The sequence below is a fragment of the Convolutriloba macropyga genome, chromosome 5 (assembly GCF_964194025.1).
Source record: "Convolutriloba macropyga chromosome 5, txConMacr16.3, whole genome shotgun sequence".
Classification (NCBI taxonomy): domain Eukaryota; kingdom Metazoa; phylum Xenacoelomorpha; order Acoela; family Convolutidae; genus Convolutriloba; species Convolutriloba macropyga.
The window spans coordinates 45,748,232-45,769,744 of NC_134472.1; the positions used below are offsets into that span (position 1 = coordinate 45,748,232).

General features: G+C 34.9%; 1 protein-coding gene across 3 annotated transcripts in view; it reads left to right on the forward strand.

Moving 5' to 3' along the window:
* Window positions 1-21,513, forward strand: part of LOC142340035 (uncharacterized) — a 50,578-nt gene that overhangs the window by 17,609 nt on the left and 11,456 nt on the right. Inside the window, exons 1-3 of one of the 3 annotated variants that reach the window (XM_075390433.1) lie at window positions 2,473-2,978; window positions 4,589-5,441; window positions 9,746-9,835. In XM_075390433.1, coding sequence (XP_075246548.1) covers window positions 2,871-2,978; window positions 4,589-5,441; window positions 9,746-9,835 — 1,051 coding nt within the window. In that variant the 5' untranslated portion in view covers window positions 2,473-2,870. Of the gene's footprint in view, window positions 1-2,472; window positions 2,979-4,588; window positions 5,445-9,745; window positions 9,836-21,513 lie in introns of those variants that run through there. The other 2 variants (XM_075390435.1, XM_075390434.1) reach the window with 2 other exon arrangements.

Here is a 21,513-nt window from a genome sequence, read left to right on the forward strand (position 1 = left end):
CTGAAAACACAAGCTTGGTTGAAGACACTACAGTAGAAAAAAGTATTATTAAAATTTGAGTAAAATAAACGACTTCGGAACGTGGTAGCCGAGAATTAAAAAATTTCCACGAACGCCTCTCTGGATTGTCCTCATCAAAAACTAAAAAAATCAAACCCCCTCCATTAGCGGAGTCTCTCTAGTCTTCTTTAAAGCTCATTTGAATGTAAGTTATTTGCAAAAATGAATTAGCAGTCAGTGTTTTAGTTTAAATGGCCTTTTTGTTAGTCTCTCCTACAATCCAAAAGAATTCATAAGTAGTATATCTAGAGTCTTTTTCGTCTTTTTTGTAAGTCACTTTATAGTTTGCCTGCGTGCCGTATCCACTTACATAGTAGACAATGGACTCTACGTTGCTTTCACTTACCAACATTTTATTTTCATCAGATTGTCATCGTCCAGAGCTACTTGAACTGGCGCTGGCCAATTGATAGTAGGTAAAGGGGTTAGTTTCAGCTTTCTCATTTTCTGTTGTAACGACATGGTACACTTGAAAGCATTCAATTAAAGAAAGATATTTCTTCAGCGTCTCAATTTCCTTATTGTTGCAGAGAATCTGTTGTTTTTGCAAAGTATTCGGTCCCCGTGATTCTATTTTTCCATTCGTTAAAAGAGACAATGTCAACTGATTATCATTCGTTATAATATCAACTGCATACGGTCAAACATGGAGATAAATTCACTTGAAGAGCTGACGAAGCTTACTTCTCCACTCGACGGCTCAATGGATGGCAAGGAGATCCAATAGAAATACAACTTTGCTTTCCTTTTTTCAAAATGTTTACTCTTTTGTTTTTCTGGCAGGTAGAGAGAGTGCAGAGTGCAAGTAATATTATCAACTGGCGATTTAGTATCTTAAACTTTCGAACATAAAAAAGTTTCCAAATCTATAACCTCTTTCTGTAAGAGAGTTTGAAGTGATTCTGTTTTCCTTTTCCCTTTGGCATAGAATTTCACTAACGGAAACCGAAGTTTAATGGCGATAAAAATTTGCAATAGAAACCAGTAAGGATAAGTACCGCTGTTCCAAGACAAACCATGTAACGTTTTAGTAACCCGCTTATGAGATCTCGTGTCACAAGCGGAAAGTGAGTCGTAGGAAACTGGCGGAAGAAAAAGAATTGTGTCCGAATAATTATTTGAACAAAGCGATAAATCCTTTTTTATAAAACCAGTTTTCTTGTATCGAAAACCTTCAAAATCTAATATCACTATTTCTTGTTTCATCATTTCAACAAAGTGAACAAATTGTTTTCGAACGTCTTCTCAAACAAACAAAAAGCCAATCCCGTGATGTGACCCAAATACTCGTTCGTAATTGGACAAGGTAACACATAGGAGTATCCAGAGCCTTTATGACTGAACTCTGCTATATAAGCCAATGCGTCGTGGAGTATTACATGAAGTCGAAGTATTTTGAACGATTTGAAGTAGTTGTCCAGCGACGAATTATCAATTCCAACTAGACCGCCATACGGTCTCAGCTTCAATGTTGCCTCCAAATCAATATCAGGATCAAGGTATTGATAAGAAGCTAGAAAATACAGAATGCTTTCATCTTACTTTGGATAATTGTTTTTATCTCCAGGTAAATTTCATGAACATTTTTAGATCAATGGTTTTTATCGTTTTGTGAAGCCTTTTCACCAAATATTATTCTGGCAACATGAATCCTAGTCTTACCTCCTAGGATTGACCACTTGAGCTCCAAACCAAATTATATTCACACAAATACATGTAGCGAAAGTACAACAAACATGAAGGATCTCCCCGCTCTCGCGCTCGCGAAATATATATATATACCAACAAAAAGCCGCCACACAAATTAATGTAGCACGATTACCACTTTCTTAGCATAAAAGATCTCCCCTAAGGGATCAGGGATCCCCCTCTGCCGAAAGGATCTCGAAAGGATCCCCCCGATCTTCCTGTATATATACGATACTACAAACGTGGAACGCAGTGACATATTCGGTTAATTTTTCTTGAGCAAGTTTTCTTTATTCAACCTAATGATAATTTTTCAGTGCTCAAGGTGAAATATGCAAGTCTTATGAATAAAGATAAAACTTGCTGGTATCTGCATTTTTTTTTTAAACAAAAAACAAGCGACACTAATTGTTTTTGTTGCCTTTGTTCCACAGAATACAATTCTTGAAACATACTGTGCTTGGGAAATGACTTTACAATACACACGCATTTGTTGGTTTTGGTGTCACTCATGCTAATGAAAACAAAAGTATTAGTCGACGGGGGGGGGGGGGGGGGGGTGGAGGGAGGGGGATGCAGGCAACAGATCCTAATAAAAAATTTAGTGTTTCCTCACGCTGTCATTGTAGAGCATTCTCAATCTCAAAGCATCTCGAATACTTTTTATAAATCTGTACAGATTCGTTTAAAATTGATGTTAACAGTTGGTTTAGTGGTGGGAAATGCAAACAGTTTATTCTCTCTATTTTTCCATTTAGAGACACAAGTTTATAAGTAACAATATAAAATAATGCTTACCAAACACCAACAACAAATAAGCCTTTGAAAAGCTAATATATTTTTTAAAGTTATCGTTTGTGTTTTGTGCACGCTTTCAACGTTAACAAACTGCGTGCTAACAAACGGAGTGTTTTCTCTGAGTCACTTTATTTTTAAAAATCAATGATTTAATAAATGAACCGAATCGAGTTGAAGTAGAGTAGCTAAGTTTTTAATTAAGAAACATCGTACTATCACCATGTAAAAACTATTTCTAATGGTTCTTTTAACGAAATATGGTTAATCCAAAAACTAAATGTCTTTTTCAATTTTGAATGATTTTACAATAGAAGATTATCCAAATGAAAAAAGTTCGCCGACAATGTTACTTCTTTGTAAAGAATGTGACTATTTCTTCTCAGTGTGCTTCCTTAGTAACAAGATGTGTCTCAGGAATACACCATTTGCAGGTCAGTCATATATAATCTTGGCTAAATTTTTCCTTAAAAAATATTTTTATGTTATTTTGGTTTTACAGGTCAATATTAGATTTAATAATAGCATCAGATTTCTACATAAATATTTTTTTACTTTTTATCATGAATGATCAAGCCCTTCAGTGTTTTTATGTGCGTTGAAGATAATAATCATATGAATTATGGTAAATAAATACAATAATCAAAACTCTTTCGTGCAACCGAAAACTAGAGTATTTTGCATGAAGAAGATTTCATTATGATGGTTACATATCAACGCACAAATCGGAGAAATTTGTGAGGCCTGCGAATAATACTCGGCTAAAGTTGGTGAAAGTTTGAACAAGAAAACCAATCTTTTTCGAGTAGTTCTTGCAAAACAGTTTAGTGCGATTATAATTACATAAATTGAAAGCATAATATTGCCGATAAAAATGTTAAAAAATGTCAGTACATTTTGTTACTTGTGAATTCAAAGACTGTAGACCTCTTCCAGTTATCCACCCTGAACTCTTGCTTATACAAACTGACAAAACTTTAACGTAAGTAAAACCCGAAGTATGTTTTTTCCCATGTATTAAGAGGTGTTGAAATTCCTTAATTTTGGGAAGTTTCCTTCTTTGCCATTTGGTATCAATTCTGGGGAGATTTGATTTATATACTGAAAACATTTTACAATTTCTCTTCATAGTTCAGTATCTTCAGCGTTTTTTTATTAAGATGACAAAAGATAGAAAACGACAAAGTTTCCCAAAAAAAAATAAATTAATCTTATATCTTTCGTGGAATCGAAAAGTAAAAATTGATGCTTGCAAATAATCTGACTAGATACCAGTTATGTCAGCTCAATACATACGGACTGATTGAATTGACCTGCAGTTATGTTTGTTAATTCAGTCAGTCCGTATATATTGAGTGAAAAATGTTGAATAATATCAGTTGACAGCCGCTCAACGGTGCAATATTTTCAATTAGAGTGTTTTATATGTGGAATTGGTGATAAACCTTTTCGGATGCGTCGGATAGGTTTGCCATGTTAGTTACATGATGAGACGGATATACTGGCAGTTTCCTCCCGAATTCAAGCTCGAAAACTGAAGAACAGATAAATTTTCTGTGTAAAAACGACGGTTGCTTCTGCTAGAATGTTGAGAGAGATGACCGCCAATTTAGCAAGACTTCGAAGAAAATCCTATCTTTGAGAATATCCACCCAATAAGTGGTCTTTGATTTACTCGCTGTTCATTTTTGAAACAAAAATGAAACTGTTCATATCATTACGAATAATTAGTTTTTTGTTGTTTTCGAGTTTGGTTTTGAAGAAATAAGAATTAACTCAATCAACTAATTTTTTTCATAAAGGGTATCAAAAAACTTGCAAGCTTGAAATCTGTAGGAGCTTCGTATGCACGCCTTTTGTTGTTTTAATTGTTCGAAAATTTTTTGGAATGATGTACTTTTGCTTTTATGGCAACATTTTTCACGCTTTTCTTTCAAGATCATGATCATGGTTGAAAATTTCAAGATTGGCGTTCAAATTTTACAAAAATTTTGCGCCATAGTTGGGCTAGGGATGTTTGTAATAATTGCACTTCTCTGCTTAGTCGAGCTTACAACATCGCCATCAAAGACGTTTGGTAGCAAAATCATCACGCAATGGGTTTTTATTGTTTGCAATCTTTCTTCTGGTTCAGTTGGGCCAGAGATATATTGACGACATTTTGCACCCTCTTTCTATACCAATAGCTCCAAGAAAATTAGAAAAATCATCAAGCGTTCAGTTTTCACGTCGTTGTGCTGTTATAAGGATATTCGGGAACAATGTCTACCCATTACAACAGCGGGATCAAGGAAGTCGGAATCTTGAAACCATTTTATCAAATGAAGATCAAAGTGCCTTATGTGTCAACATATGGGTGGTCAATCGTATTATAAATTCAACAGAGCGAAGCCAAATTTTAAATTTACTTCAAAAAGAACCGCATGTAATTACAATTGATTTAGACGGAACTTATCTGTTGGACTACAAATATCGACCAAAAGATGTGCTATCTTATTTAACTGATATAAATCATGCACGCAATGCTGGTCTGCAATATGCGCTGGAATTGGGAATCGAATGGTCAATACTTCTGGACGGAAACTCATTTATAACTCGTGAGTCATACCATATCATGCTCAATTACTTGGAAGAGCAACAGAAGATCTCGGGAAAACTTGCGGCATTTATCCCTATGAGTCGAATCTTGGATAATGGCGAGGAGAGTCGAGTTCATTTCAAATGGAACACAACTTTAGTCAGTCTGCGGGGTTCCGTGTCGAGATTACAGGAATCGCATCTCGCTTTTCATCACGAATTTCTGACTCAGACTGTGAAGAAGAATATCAGCTTATTCGATGAAATCCGCAGTTATGGAAAACAGAGCAAACTATTTCTGCTACGCCATCTTTTCCATCAGGGTAGTTATCCTTTGGCACAATTTAAGTTGTAACAGGCAGTTTTCATTAGTTTGATCATTCTTGATAGCTTTTGTTAGTTTTTCACCGATTTTGGGCAACAATTACCTTTTTTGAAAGATATTTATTGAAATGATACTTGATCGCTTTCGAAGAAATCAAATTATCTTTCCCACGGTGAGATTTTTTAAGTTAAGCATACAAAATTGACGGCATTCATTGGTTTTGTTCACCAAAGCCAATCAAAGTTATTCTGTTTTTTATCGTCAGTTTGAACTATTCTCGTCCGTTTTAAACCTAACAACAGTCGATTTTGTCGATTTCAATCACCATGAACACCGCTTTTTGTCAAACGCAAAAGAGATTTAAAACAAATGGTATGTTATTTAACTGATTACTAATGCAAACAAGGAGGCTCGGTGATGTGGGCTCGCACATAAAGTTCCGACCCCTCTTATCTACACTTTTAGATTAATTGTCTACCAAATGAGGAACAGATGGACAAAACTCAATCATTCACATATTGTTCCAAAAGAAATAACTGGGGTACGAAAAAAATTGCTTTAAACTCAAACCACTGAATAAATACAATAATGTATCTATTAGAGGGTGTAAGGACCTGCCAATAAAAAGACTGCGAGACAAGACAAATAACGATAAACAACGATATAATATCAACAACCAGCAATAATTACTACCAAAGCTCAATGTACTTTTTCTTGAAGAATACATAATGACAAAATCCAAAAAGCATCTGATAAAACTAACCAAGAAACTTACACTTTTTTAGACAAGATATAAAACTTACCCTTAAATAATACTAAGTAACAGTTAGAAAAAATTGACAATTTAAAATATAGCATCAGTGTTTTGAAAAGAATTGGTTTCAAAGTCAGGAAAACCATTAGCTATTAACCGAAATAATTGAATTGCTTCATTTATACCTCAATAAGAAGCCAATGAGGTCTTTAATTGTATTTCTGGCATCGAATAAAAAAGCGACAAATACAGCGAAATAGACACTTTAATTATATTTTTCGAGAAAACGGTTTCGCAGCCGTGTAGAGCATAATCTATTCATTGAAAACATTAGATATTTACAAAATGTTCATGTTTTTAGAAAACAACTAATATAAGTCGTGAAAAACTTTAAGAATAAAACTTTAAATAGCTCTGTTTTTAACACCAAATATAGCCATTTTGATTTGACAATAGAGAGAATATGCCATACGCCTACAAAAATAATGGATAACACCGACAAAAATAAAAAATAACAATAAATTTTGCGGGAAAGCGGCGTCGAACCGTTGTGGGAGAACGGAATCCATATTTTGTTCATAAAAATAATGGAATTTTTCCATTGAGACTTCTTGCAACATAAAAAATGGGATATAAAATTAATCACAAAACTATGCAGAGATCTATAAATCAAAGACAAAAACTTAATAAAACTTGTAAAAAAGCCAAAAACCATTCCATAAAACACAATGCCGAAATTTTGAGTAACCTAGAGGCCACGAGAAACGCAATAAGACTTGTCTCTGCTGACACTGAGATATAGGTTGATTAATGAAAAGATGTGAAGGAGAAAAAGCTCAACAAAAGTTTTTTTCCATCAATTTTTTTTTAAAAAATAGAGCTGATTTGAAATTTCATTTGAAACATACTAGATAAATTACGCTATAACTCTTTCTAAAGCCAGTTGAATAATGAAAGATACTATGTCATTAGACTATGAAAGGGACGAAAATTGTTAGTAGAAATCCAGAAAATGTGAACAGAAACAACGGAATTAGTGAAATGTACACGAAAATTTAAGCCTCGATAACTCCTCACAAAAAACGAAATTTGAAAAAGGTCTTTTAAAAGCCAAATTCTACGCTGGACGAGCTTTTCAGTGATAGCACTGTAAACTCTCTACAATGAACATATCGATCGACCAAATTTGTCTGAACAAAAAAACCTATTTGTGTATATAGTTCCTCCCCTTCCACTAAAAGTGGGGTCGGAACAATGAAACTGTGATAATCAGGAGATAAAAAATACCTTAACTATGATGAGGGAACAGTATATAATAAAATTTTCGTGGAGCATAAACATAAGATCTCAAGAAATCCCGGACCCTTGTGCCATATTAAACAGTTCTGATTCACGATATTCCAATAGCAAAATGCCATATCAGAACTGTTTCATATTATTCTAAAGGCATTTTGTTTAAAGAATGCGCAGGATAAGCTCAGATATTTTTTCAAAAGAATTTAGCTTGGAAAATCAATTTTTGATTCCTCTAATTGCTCAATTATAAATTTTGAAGTTTTGAAATTTTGCAACAATTTTTGAGTTTTTGAGCGATCACTAACATGATATTTGATTATCGATGCTTTGAGAATCTAGTCTAGAAATCCAATTATATTTCTAAGCGATTTACAGTTTCCGAATTACAAATTGAGAAAGCATTTACACTTGCTTTATTATCCTTGAAAGACAAATTGAAAATATTTGATTAATTTATATGAACAACGGATGCAAAATCTATACTAAAAACAGACAAAAAAAACCGGTTATTAAACAAAAAATTGAATTTTTCATTCAATCTCCTCAAGTGGAATACAATCCGGAAATCGCACGTCGGTTAAAACCACGACGTGCAACATGCAATTCCACCAGCCAGTCAGCTAGAAATTATAACTTTAAAAGTCCAATGAAGCTAAATGTTTGATTTTAACAGTTACATGACACTTTAAATCAATTTCATTTTACCCAATGGCATTTTATCCAATGCCCTATTAATCAATTTGTTTTTTCCCAATACCAACTTACCCAATGCTCTTTGTTGGTCTTTTCAATCGATTATCCGATGCTCGGTTGTGATGGTTTCATATCAAGTAACACGGGCTGTGATCAAATCATATAGTTGGCTAAATAGACGTTCTGATAATTTAAGAATGAGGTAAATTTAAGTTAGCACTTGGTAAAGTGGCATTGGGTAAAATGAAATGGGTAGGTTTTAATAGGACGATCGTCACAAAAAAGGCTGCAAAATTGTCAAAACTACCAAAAATTTAACACAAGATAGAGTTTAATTTGATCAGAGAAGAGAGGAAATGACAAAAAACAATTTTCCGTAATTGTGAATGCTTTGTTTTGCTTTCCCAACACCGGTGATTAGATTAATGAAAGGCAATAGCAAAATTTCATGCCGTTGCAAAAATTTAATCTAACTGTAATGTAAAAGAAAAAGTCTTCATCTATTTCACACTTAAGGAAAAATATTGTGAGCCCACAACCTAGATGTCTGTTGTGTGATCAAATTAATGTTAGCAAAAACTTTGTTCATTATCACATGGTTTTTGCATCTTTGTGTACAGATATAAGTCTTGTTTTTATTGCAAAACGTCAACTTTTGTTTTATCTGCTCGAAAAAATGGCTTGCTGATGTTAACAAAGAGGCGATATTTGAGGTTCAGAATGGCTATTTAATGCTCTAACTATAAAATGCTGCTCGATGCGTGTTCAAGTAACAATGTTTAAAACTTTAACAGCATAAAAAAATTTAGACCCATTGTAAAAAATTGTCGTGGTGACCTCGGATGGCAATTGCACATTGAGCATGGGTTTCATAACTCGTATTCAAGGATACATGTTACCATTGTCCTAAACTTTCAGGGTTTTATTCTGTGCAAAAACACTTTAATTTGCCTCAAATTTTATTGCTCCACCTTAATTAATAATAACTTGAGACCGAGTTCAGCATTTGATTTCTTCATATTGAATAGTTGCAAACTTTCGAAAATGAGTAGTTGCAACGCTGCTATTTGACTTCGTACTCTTGAATCCGTAATTTGAGGGGTTTTTTCTAATTGACACGTTGCAAAAATCAAGCAAATTAGACACTATACTTGGGGACAGCAGCAATGGTGTGAACGGAAGTGAATGTAAGCAAATTAAACATGAATAACAGTGTTGGCATTCCGTTTCTGTTGTCCACGCTTGGTCAAAAAGAGGCGTCGTAACAAAATCTGACGGATTTTTCTAATTTTTCTTCAAATCTGAACTGGCTTTCTGTTTTGTCATTGTTGTCGACAAATGCTTAAAACTTTTAATCTAAACAGAGCAGTGAATAATACTGACAATTTCGTGTATATTTACTCAAGAAAATCTACTATTTGCACAGTAATAAAGTTTTTCATTGGGCATTAGTATTCAAATCACATATTTTTGGGTAATTTTCAAATTAACAATTAAAATATATATCTATTTCAAGTTTTGTATCTAAAATTGTGCCAAAATACATTTGCCTAACTAGAATGGAGATGTGATGGCCTGTCCACAGGCTTTTGGAAACAGTGAATTGAACACGAAACGTTCGACAGTTAGTCAGTTTTTTAAAGCAGGTAAAGCAACTTTGATCTTACCGAATTCTAAAAATAAGTCATATCTCTTCGAGTTTTTTGTCATATCACCTAAAGTTCTCCCTGCTATGTGAAAGTTTGAGAGGCTCTCACTGCATTTGTTTCCGATGCTTTGATCACGAACTGAGAATAGAACGAGCGCTGACAAAGTCAATGCACGAAAACGCCGTACTCTATCAAATTTGGCTGGGCTGCTACAGATCACACAATACGGGATCTCTTTATGTATGCCAGTTAAACTTGACAACAGATATAACAAATCGAAGGCAAAGATATATGCCTAAGACCTGTCTGTGCTATAAGTCTCAATTTAAAATTGTTGGGGGGCTGAAAAGTTCAATTAATTAAATAGATAGTTTAAATGAACAGGCTTACACTGAGTAGTATTTAACCGGGTTGAGCTGTTACTTGATTGTGTTGTTGTTAAGTGAGTGCGTCGTTGAAACTTCTTCAAGTCGGTTTCTCGTAAGAATGTTCTCTTTGAAAATTAGAAAATGTTCTTCTAAGTTAGAAGTCTTTTATATAATTTCTTCTCTGTTTGAATTTTGAAATTTATTTTGTATGAAAAAATGAAGCAGTTGTCTGCTGCTGGTCGTTGGCTCTGTTATTTGTCTCTCTAATTTTATTCCGTCCCACTTCGCTGAGAGAAACAATTAATTCCTCTCAGCTCCGTTTGGGCCGATAGGGAGCGAATCACAAACTCACGTTCATAGTGAGGTGCCTCTTAATTTTCCTATTGGCCGAGAAGGCAAGAGAATTAACTCTTTTTTATCTCACGGAAAAATTATTGAAACTCCAAAAAATAATAAAAATCTAAAAAGCTGAGAGCATCAATTACTGATTTCGTAGACGCCCGTTTTCTGCTTTTCCCCTCTTCTAAAACCGCAACAATTATAGTTTTCTTGGGGGCTTTTTATGCGACTCTATTGTCGTTTCCCCTGAAGCAATCTGCTTCATCTTTATTGAACTTGGGGGGAAAGATCTGCATTGCAACTGTCAGAAGCAGAAGTAATTTAAATCAAAAGAAACTGTGGTTTTACAGGCCGCCTACGTTCAACAACGTACATTTTCTGTCCTGGATATAAGCGAGGAGATCTAGGCCTAAAGTTGTGTTATTTAAATAAGTCCATCTGAGTTTTTTAAATACTTGTGTGCTGGTAGTCTTAACAAGCGTTAGTTTATTTAGCGCGCGGCGAAAGAATGGTTAATTAGCGCCTAAATACGTTCGCTCTAATGCGGGATTAATTATCCGTTCATTTGTAACGGCTCTCGTAATACTACAGCTTACCCCGATTTTTAGTAAGAAACAAATTTAATAAATTTATCTACATCATACAAAAGTTTTAAATGAAAGTCAGGTAAATTGTGAGTTCTGTTCAAGTTTTTGTTGATTGAGTTGAGATGGCGGCAGTCATTTGAGTTGGAGGCGGCAAATGTTGGTTGGTTGCGACAGGTTGTAAGAGTTGGTTAGTCACGAGGTTTGGTGGCGTCGTAATATAAAACCAATCGCAAAGGGCGATAATGTTGAGTTATAAAATCAATCGCAAAGGGCGATAATGTTGAGATATAAAATCAATCGCAAAGGGCGATAATGTTCTGTTTATATTAATTAAAAAATTCTGGTGGTAAAATGACTGGGCTTGTTACCGGGCTCTCATCGTCTTCGATTAAAAGAACTTATTGTATATCGTCCTCAGTTGGTTCGTAATTATCCTTTGACTGTCGTTGTTTGTGTTTTTTTTACCTTTCTTTTGAGCTCGGATATTTTGGTTTTTTGTTCTTCGTTTTCCTTTATTAATTGCCTTATTTTCTTTCCTAGCTCCAGATTCTTTTCTCCGAGTTTTTTTTTGGCATTGGTAATTTCTAGATGTTTTAAGGAGAACGTTTTTAGCATAGTTTGCGCGTTTGATTCGCTGGTTTTTTGGAGTTGATGGGCAACAACATATTGGCGCCGCCAATAGTCGTTAGGAAGTTGCTTCTCCTCAGGTGGTTTCTGTGACTCCATTTTCAGTTGTTCAAATTTCAGTTGTAATTCTTGCAACTCTGTTTCCTTTTGGAATAGTTCCTGCCTAAATGTGGTGTTTTCCTCTATTAAACTACTGGTGTTGATATTTGATAGTTCTGGCATTTCGACAGGAAAAGCGGAAATAGCATCGTAGGGGACTTCAATATATGCGTCGAGCATGTTATTCCTAAGGGTTTAAGTGCCATTCTTAGGGTCGCGATTTTTAATTCTCCACTTGTTGTTTTCTGTGGGGAGCGAGAAGGTTTTCAGAACTGGAAGCTTTTCGCTGTTGACTAGTATCTGTTGATGTCCATTTGACTGGATGATGTTTATTTTACTAGCAACCTCAAATTTGTTGTAGTTTGGTTTCAGGAAATAGAGGAGGGTGTTAACGTACCTCGGGTTTTCTTTATTCATGTTTTCTTCTCGCGGTTTCTGTAATTTCAAACATTCTGAGGGTATTTTCCTGATAGCGTCGGGAACGAGATCTTCAATGTTGTTCATCTTAATAATTTTGTCTTTGTGATTGCTAATTTATTGGATTGGGAATTGTCGCTTTCTGCTAACTTGCCAGTTGTTTTGAGGATCATATTGACTGGAAGTTGATGGAGGTGCAATAGTTGTAGTAACTTGTTGTGTGTTCTGAGGTTTAAATGGAGGCTTTGAGAAAATAGGAGGCTGAGAAGAATGGGTTTGTGTTTGTTCTTGTTGTGTTGTCACTTGTTGATTTTGACTGGGGATTACTACGCTTGCGAGTGTGGGTCTGGTAGTCATTGTGAGTGTTTCTTTGTGGATGATCTAAAATGTTTTGATTTTGGTTAGCCTGTGTCATCAATATCACACATTATGGCTTCTTTTCAAGTTTGCAATTGTATTGCTAATATAAAACGTATTCTATTGTAAAAATGTTTTTGTAAAGTTTTGTTGCTAACTGTTTTACTTAAAAATTATAATGCTAAATGCATTTGTTATTAAAGTTTGGTGGAAAAGTTTTTGTTTTGCTAAATGCAAAGTTAACTTTAATAAAGGAAGGGGGGCAAAAAAAAATTTTTATACTTATGCCAGGCGGGCAGCCCTGGCACAAGTACGTCTTTCTCCGCTGCCCGGAGGTGTGAGTCTTGGGGCGTGTGTCACACTAACACGGCTGCAACGACCCGTGCAGCTGGGGAGACAACCTTGCTGAGTTGAAAGAAAGAAATTCTTCGGGTCATTTTTGGAATTTTCAGTTATCGTGTTAGTGTTCTGAATTATTTAGGTTCAAAAGCCAGGGGGCAGGCTGGAGAAAGCTGAGGTAACCCCTTCCCGAGGAAAAGTTAAAAGAGAAAAAAAGATCGTTTGGACTTGAGTTGTTTTTGGTTTATTAGACAACGTCGTCTAAAAAAAATTATTGCAAATGGGACATTTTGTCAGCTTATTTATGCACACCCGACAGAATCGGTGTTTATCTTGTTGGGAAAAATGTGGGTGTTTTGTTACTCCTAATTCTGTTTGCATAAATTGCAATTTCATTTTTTTGCCTAAATTGCAATAAAAGTAGGATTTGATCAGGACGGGAAGACAAGGTCGAAGACAAATGGGACATTTAGGGTTTATGTATGTTTTAAAAAGTGCCTTTCTGCAAGGAATACATACATAGTGAGGATTTTCTCTGGGAAATTGCTTATGTAGTTTTTCTACAATAACAGTTTTTCGTGAACATATGGGGCAGATAATGTCCTTATGGGGATAGAACCAACGGAAACCGTCGAATAGGGATTGTGAAAGGCCCATCGAGTGACTGTTCTTTTATTTTCCTTATACAAAAACAGGAAAACCTCTGAGAAACTGCAGTAGGATGAGATTAATAAGGAACGATATTGCAAGCAAGGTAATTAGGATTAGGATAAATATTTTTGTGGATAGGTCTAGATTGGTCATTTTCCGTATCTGGAGAAAATTTGGCCAACTTCGGAAAGGAGGTAGTGATTAATAAAAAGGGATATTGCCAATGCGCATAAGAGAACAAAAAGAAGAATAAACAATGTTACGGGGTGCATTTTGTCAATTGAATGAGTAGTGTAGAACTAGGGTGAATGAGGTGATTTGCTCCTGGTAAAAACTGAATTGAATTAGGGATATCGAGTGGATCAAAAATAAAAGCAGGAAAAGATTTAAAATTTTGGAAGTTCTTGGACGCATTATGTAATTATTTTTTCGCAACGAGGGCATAATTTATAGTCTTCTACGCAAAATTTACAAAAGTTGAAGGGCTTGTGATCACTGTAATGAAACGTTTTTGCAACAGAGTATTGAAATCTTGTTTGTTTGCAAATATCTCATTGAAACCAGTTAAAGATTGAAAAGATAACATTAAACTTAGAGCATTTAGGAGAAAAATCATAGCCCATATCTTTTATATCATATTGGTAACAGAGCAGACACATTACGTGGGGTACTTCGGTAGGGGGTTCTCGTGTAATTTCTTGAAAACAATTGTTTCACGTCTGCAGCATAAACAAATTAATGAGACCAGTATGGATTCTATAGTATTGGTTTCTTTGTCAATTGTATTCATTTTTGAAAGATTGTTATTGGAAGGAATTATGGGACTGGCACGGTTGGAGGATTTGGTTGTCGATTATTTTGGGATTTTATTGTTTGGTCTATTACTAATATAATTATGAACATCAAAAAGTTGAAAGGAATACTTACAACTACGAGGAAAACGATTAAAACGAAGGAAAAGGCTGCTGCAATAATCATAATGGCCATTAACAAAAAATCAAGTAATGTGGGGGTAAACATTTTGGATAGTTTGTGAACGTAGTTTTGAATTGAGGATTTTACCACGGGTTGTTTGGGTCAATTGTTTGTTTGCATAAAGGGCATTTAGTAGTTGTGAAAGTCATACACTGCAAACAAATTGATTTTTTTGGGTGTACGCTTTTGAATTGGCTGTGGCAAGTGGATAACTTTTTGATTTCTTGAAAAGAATCAAACTAGAAATAATGGCAATGACTGATTGTATAAATGGGATTTACACAAATGGGGCATTTAGGTTGGTTCCAATATTTAAATAATTCATTTCTACAGGGAATGCAAGCAAAATGGGGGGGGTTGACCGTTTGGATTTTTGTGCAATTTTTTAAATTGACGACAAGAGAGATAACAAATAGGACATTCGATTTTTGGGGTTGAGTCAATTTGTGGTTGCTGAGATAATATTTTCAAAATGTTTCCCATTATATGGATAAATCAGAGAGATCTGGGTATGCGACTTCTAATCCATGGTGTTCAAGTTCGTTGGGGATAGTTACATATAGATCTGCAATAGCAAAAAAGAAATTCCAGTGTTTCTTGTTTGGATAGATGTAATAATGATTAATGGTACCTGTGCTTAGGAACATATAAGTTATTTTGATACATGCTTTATATTGTATAAAACAGATAGTAAACGATCTTTCTGCTTTAACAATTTTAACTTTTTCTTTAACAATGAACAAAATCATTCTATTTTTAACAATTTAGAAAGAATTGAGGGAAAAGGGACAAATTGATTAGAAAAAAAAGAAATAATGAGCAGGGAAAAAAATTATTTTTTTTGGGGAGAGAAAGTTATGTGAAACAAATTACTTTACTGAAGAGCGCCCAAGTTGACTGGGAAATGCTCTTCGATATCAATAAGAGTGCAAGAAAGAGTTCCCAGTGCATCATTCCCATGGTGACTCGAGTAGAACCCTCACATCCACGCTCGTAGTCTGTGTAGTGTATAATTATACAGGGTTTAATCTCTGCTGTGAAAGTTTCAATGAAAGATCTCTCGAGGGACTCTACTTTGACTAGGCGCTCACCAAAGTGGAACAGCATTATAGATAATCTAAATTAAAAGGGATTTTAGAACCATTTAAAGCTTGGGATATATTTATAAAGAATGTCCAATAGGGGGAAGATGGTGTTAAGGTAATGGTTCCATCAGTCCAAGTGTTTAAATATTCACAATGGAGTATTAGTTGTGGGATTACTCTGTTGCTTTTTGTCGTGACAAATGATTTTTCAAAAAATTGTATTTGTATAAGGCAGTTTTGGTATGAGAATATCATTGCTGCTTTTAATTGTCAATAGTTTCCAACTCTTTAAGGATTGAATCGTTTTGGCAAGAATCAGTTTTTGGGCAGTCAAAATAAATATTGTGAGGTACACAGTTTGGATTTTCTAGAATAAATAGGAAGAATTTCCAATGAACTGAGTGAGGATTAATACTTATTAAACAAATTTTTTCACTTTGGATTTCTTTGAGCGTTACTAGAATAGTAGGTACAGGAGTTGGGTATGCATCAAAAGATCGTTGAATTTTTTGTAACTCTACAAATTTATTGTTAACTGCAAATATCATAGTTTAGAATGATACCTAAGCAATGTAGATTGGATGTTGTGCTTGAAATACCGAGTTCTCTTTAAATGCTAGAAAAATGGTGAATTCGGCGAACTGAGGATGAGAAATGAAAATAGTTGAAAGTCTGTAAATATTTGTCATGGGTTTTTTTGCGAAAGTCATTATACTTACAGCGGAAACATAGTATACGGCTAATAGCTCAAAATTTTGGTTTCCGATTCTGATTTGTAAGTTTCTATTAGTTAATTGAATCATGTTGCTGATCTAGCTCATTTGGCAAACTATTAGGGTCGAATTGTGCTAAATACACGAAATAATTCCAATACAACGAATGAGGGATTAAAATCACAGTATCGTTTTCCCAAGTGTCCCAAAACTCAAAATTTATAACAATTTGAGGGAAAATGTCTCCGAGTTTGTTCTTCAAAGATTTTCTTTATTTGATAAATTGTAACAAGTCCATCTTGAAACAAAAAGTATATCAATGGAAGCGTTTTAGTTGTTTTGTAACTTTGTGTTCTTCATTTCAAAACAGGTATTAAAATAAATTTTAAAAAAAGGATAAAAAGGAGTGTCAATTATTTCTAAGAACAGGATTATTGACAACGATTGTTATTTATAGATAATATATCAATTGGATTCACTGTAGTAAAATCGGAGTAGGGGAAGAGTGCAGGCAATAGCTAGATAAACATAGTTGGAATTACATAGTTGAAACTGGATTATAAGAAATAAAAAGAAAAAAAGAAATGCATACATGTCTCTCAATGTTGAACTTACAAGAGAATTCAAAATCTAGTAATATTTTTCTTCAGGTGCTTTGAAACAATTTCGTATTCGATTCCAATGTTTACAAAATTAATTGTGTTATCAATCAGGGCTCTTAACAATGAGAAGTATTGAAAATTTGAATGTGGTACATCCAGATCAATGATGTCACTGAAGTAGAAAGATGCAACTCTAATAGTTACAGTAGTTTTCAAGGCGGAAATACTTGATGATAATATTTGTCCGGTGTATTGTTCAAATTGAATGAATAAAGCGTTAGGCTGTTTTATGAATTTGGGCTGCATAACATAGCATCCTTGAGGTGTATCTAAACAAGATATTAACTAACTTACAGAGTCTAACACAAATAATTTTTATTATTTTTGAGACAAATTATTTTTTTATAAAATGGATGGTTTTTTAGTCACAGCTTTAAGGAGGTGCCACCACACTTCAAATGGTTGCATCGTTTTGTGGTTGTGGTTGATGTGACGCCAGACTTGGGTATTCTGCTTTATTATTTTCTGTATGACAAAGCTCATCAATTTTATTTTCTCTTGGTTGATCCTCAACGCATTTGTAAGTTTTTTCTATTGTGCTGTAAGGTTGATAATTACTAAGCGGTAAAAAATGATTGTTGTTCTGTGGAGCCGACGGTTTGGTTTCGTTAGAGAATACCGGTGTAAAGAACGATAAGATACAAAGATTATATGTTGCTCCTAATAGAATTTTCCAAAAACCCATTGTTTTGTTGGATATTTTGTGGATTTCGAACGCTCTTATGACTGTTACGATTACATCAGTTAAGAATTTTATGCACAAGAAACAAGCAAAATAAACTCCAATTTTTTCCAGATAAAAAGTGATGATTCCAAAAGTGCCTTTGAACTGGTCTGTAAAAAATATAGGTGAAAGAAGAGAATCTAGATAAATTTGTCTATTAATTCCCATCGCCGACGCATAGATATCTTTTTGAGAATAGTCTATGCTTCTTCCTTCTAGAACTTCTCTTGAAATTTTTGTCAAAAGAGATTTTGAAGCTTCCGAATGCAAAATTTTGTCCCAAAACGATTTAAGTTGATTTGGTGTGTAAATTCCGGCACGTTGCGATTCGTAACTGGTAACTTTTGGAATAGAACTAATAACTCTCGAAGAGAATATTTTTGGCGGTTGTAAAGGAACAGGTGCTGGCATCAAATGGTACCATGAGTTTTCATTATCAATATCTAATTGGTAGGCTTTTTTATAGCCTCCAACACAATCTACTTCGTTTGCAAATGGGTAGGTTTGTCGAGTAATTGGGTCGACGAACATTGTCCTACCATCATAATGAATAGGAATTCTATCATAACACTGCTCAAGAACCTGAAGTGGTGAGTTTCGTTTTGGACATTGATACAGCCAACCTATGCTACCATCTGTGTCTAAGAACATCGAGCGGTTGCCGGTTAACATGTATCCAGCTAAACGATTATTTTGAATAGCCTGCTTAAGTATCATTTGTTTCTGAGTTCGATCAAGTTTGCATTGTTCTATGACCACACCTTTCCATGCTTGTTTTATTTGCATGTAATTATGATATATGACAAAATCCATTTTTACCGCAAGGTTAAGGTCATAGTCTAACTTGTCTTTGTCTAAGTGTTCCCATGCAACAAAACCATTGTCGGATATTCGGATCTGTTCATCTGAAGGCTTCCTATTAAACCCATTTACACTTAGGCTATTGTCAGGTTCAACACGAAGTTTATGAAAAAATTGTTGAGTTTTGTTTTATAAGGTTTGCCAGTCTTCATATCAAATCCGCCTTTATAAGAAACATATAAAGAATCTAAATTTGTTCTGTAAATAAATTCTGGTTTTCCACACACCTTTTCTTTTTCATCAATTACTCTAATTTTCATGTCCATTTCAGCAGGAGAATACGTTCCTGGTCCTTCATAGGGCGTCTCCGGTTTTACGTCACTCACTATGAAATACTGTACGTTACCAAGTTCGTTTTCATGCTTTAGCATTTTTGCGTTTTGTGAAAATCTTTTAGTAACAATACAATTTTCCGGTGCCTCCCAATTGTATGCAAAGGGGTCGAGTGATGTCGAATTACAACCTCCTTCTGAGAGGGCACAAGGAAGTTTTAGGCCTTGACTGTTATAGACAGTTCTGTCATTAAGATCAATATCGAGTACAGTTTCTTGCATCAGGGTTTCAAAAGAGAAGTGTTTAATTTGACCACGATTATCACAAGATGTTGATGAATCACCTTCAAGATCAACTCCCTGGTTTTTATAGGAGACAGTTTTTATTCCATGTTTCATGTCAATTTCCATGCCATCATCGTCAAATTCGGTAACAGTAATTTTTCCAGTTTTATTAGCATTTAGGCATTGTTCGGTGAAGCGATAATATCGTATGTTATTATTGGAGCGTTGTGTACAATTGATGAATGGGAAAACATACCACAATTATAACGAATGAGCATTGCAGTGACTTTGCACATAAGAGCTTTAACAAAGGTCCGATAAGACCGTTGATAAAGTGTTACATGTGTATCAACCATCTGAATGTTTTCGGGTGTAATTTTGCAAGGAGAAACTTGTGTTAAAGCATACATTTTATTTTCTTTCATTTTAGAACAGCAGTCATTATCAATGACCCTAAGTTTGTTAGATACGTCATTAATATCCTCAAAAGGACGTCCAGTAGCGTTAATAACTATAGGAAGAGTACAAAAGTAGAAAAGACTTATAAGTAAATAAGAAAAATAGAGTTTTTCAAAACAAGGATATCTTTTCATCCTTTTCTTTTTTTAGCGCTTCAAGTCGGGAATTAAGGCTATGAGTTGTAGTAATAGGCACTGCCAGTAAATGTTGACTGGATTATTGCTACCTAAAACAAAGTTAAGTAAATCCGGCTTGATAGCGTGATGGCGGCTTGGCCGAGCGACTAGAAGTTCACCTATTAATATTATTATTTTCTAAAGTTTGCAAATTAGAAGGTCCTTGTTCCGATGTATTAGGGCAGAGAGACTTAAATTAGGGTCTAGAGGTATTCTAGAATTGTGCTGTGGGCAAGGAGTTGAACTTCTTGTTCGACTACCGCTGGGCAGGTGTGTTTGGACTGGAGGTGGGTTGTCACGACCACCTGAACTTGCTTCGTTGAATCCAGAATCGAAATTGGTAGGAGTTCGGTCGGGGTCGAAGTTCTGCACAGGGGAGTCTCTTCGTATGAAATTATCCACGGGGAAATATTTGGTGTTAGTGGGGCTTTGGAAGGAGAATTTAGTCAAGGGACTGTTGAGTTTATTCATCTGACTTGTCATTAGATTATTATAAAATGTGTCACAATTGTTTTGATCTATACCATATTCTAGGGTTAACTCTGGTATAGTTTCAGTAGCTGGGTAGTACTCGACTAGGTGATTTCTATGGGCGACCTTCCTGGTGGCCGGGTTGCTGTCTAAAGTTAATTCATAGTTAACATTGGTTAGATTTTTTTTCTACAGTATAAGGACCTGATCTTAGTTCATGTAGTTTTTTTGACTTTCCTAACTCAATTTGATGGTTTTCCATTAGAACTTTTTGTCCAACCCCAAGTGGCTTGCCTAATTTGTGTTTGTTTCTATGTTTATGTGCGCGGTTATTGTTTTCTAAGCTCTTTTTATAAGCGTTATTGTATATTTGTTTGAATTGGTTTTCTCGCATAAGCAACGAATTGTTAATAGTCGGTTTTAGAAGTTTGTCAATTTCGGTGTTTTTTGAAGTTTGCAAGGTATGCCTGTGAAGAGGCAGGTCTTTGCAAAACTCGGAAGAGCATGTGAGTTGTGAATTTCGTAGGAGTCCTAACTTAAGTGACAGAGGTATCTGTGGTTTTTGTCCGAACACAATTTCATAAGGTGAGATTCCAGTACTAGCATTTGGAACCGTGTTATGAGAAAAAGCAATTTTTGGTGCCAGTTCATCCCATTTACCTCGAGCTTGTTCTCGAAAAATTCGGAAATGTGCTCCTAGATGTTTGTCTCGGATCTCGACTTTACCATTAGTCCAAGGCGCATAAGCAGTTCGAGGTGCGGGTGTTATACCTAATTCATGAATGTAACTCGCAAAATCTTGGTTCATGAATGGCGAACCCTTATCATAAACAAGTTTTTGTGGTATTCCAAAAAACAAGATGAATTTTCTGAAGCTTTTATGGTGTCTACTGCGTCTGTGGAATGTACAGGGTATACTTGAATGAAACGCGAAAATGAATCGACAATAACTAAACAATGGTGTTTACCGTTCGATGGAGGATTTAAAGGTCCTTTGTGATCAATATGGACCGTATGAAAGGGGAATGGGACTCTATCAGTCCACTTTTCGGGAGGTGCCTCGTGGATGTCTCTTCGTTTTCGTTTATTTTTTTGGCATTCAAGGCAATCAGAAATTAGGTTTTCAATCCATTTATACCTTCCGGGTCAATGAAAAAATCGTTTTACATTAGCAAGTGTTTTATCTAAACCTACATGACCTGACAGTT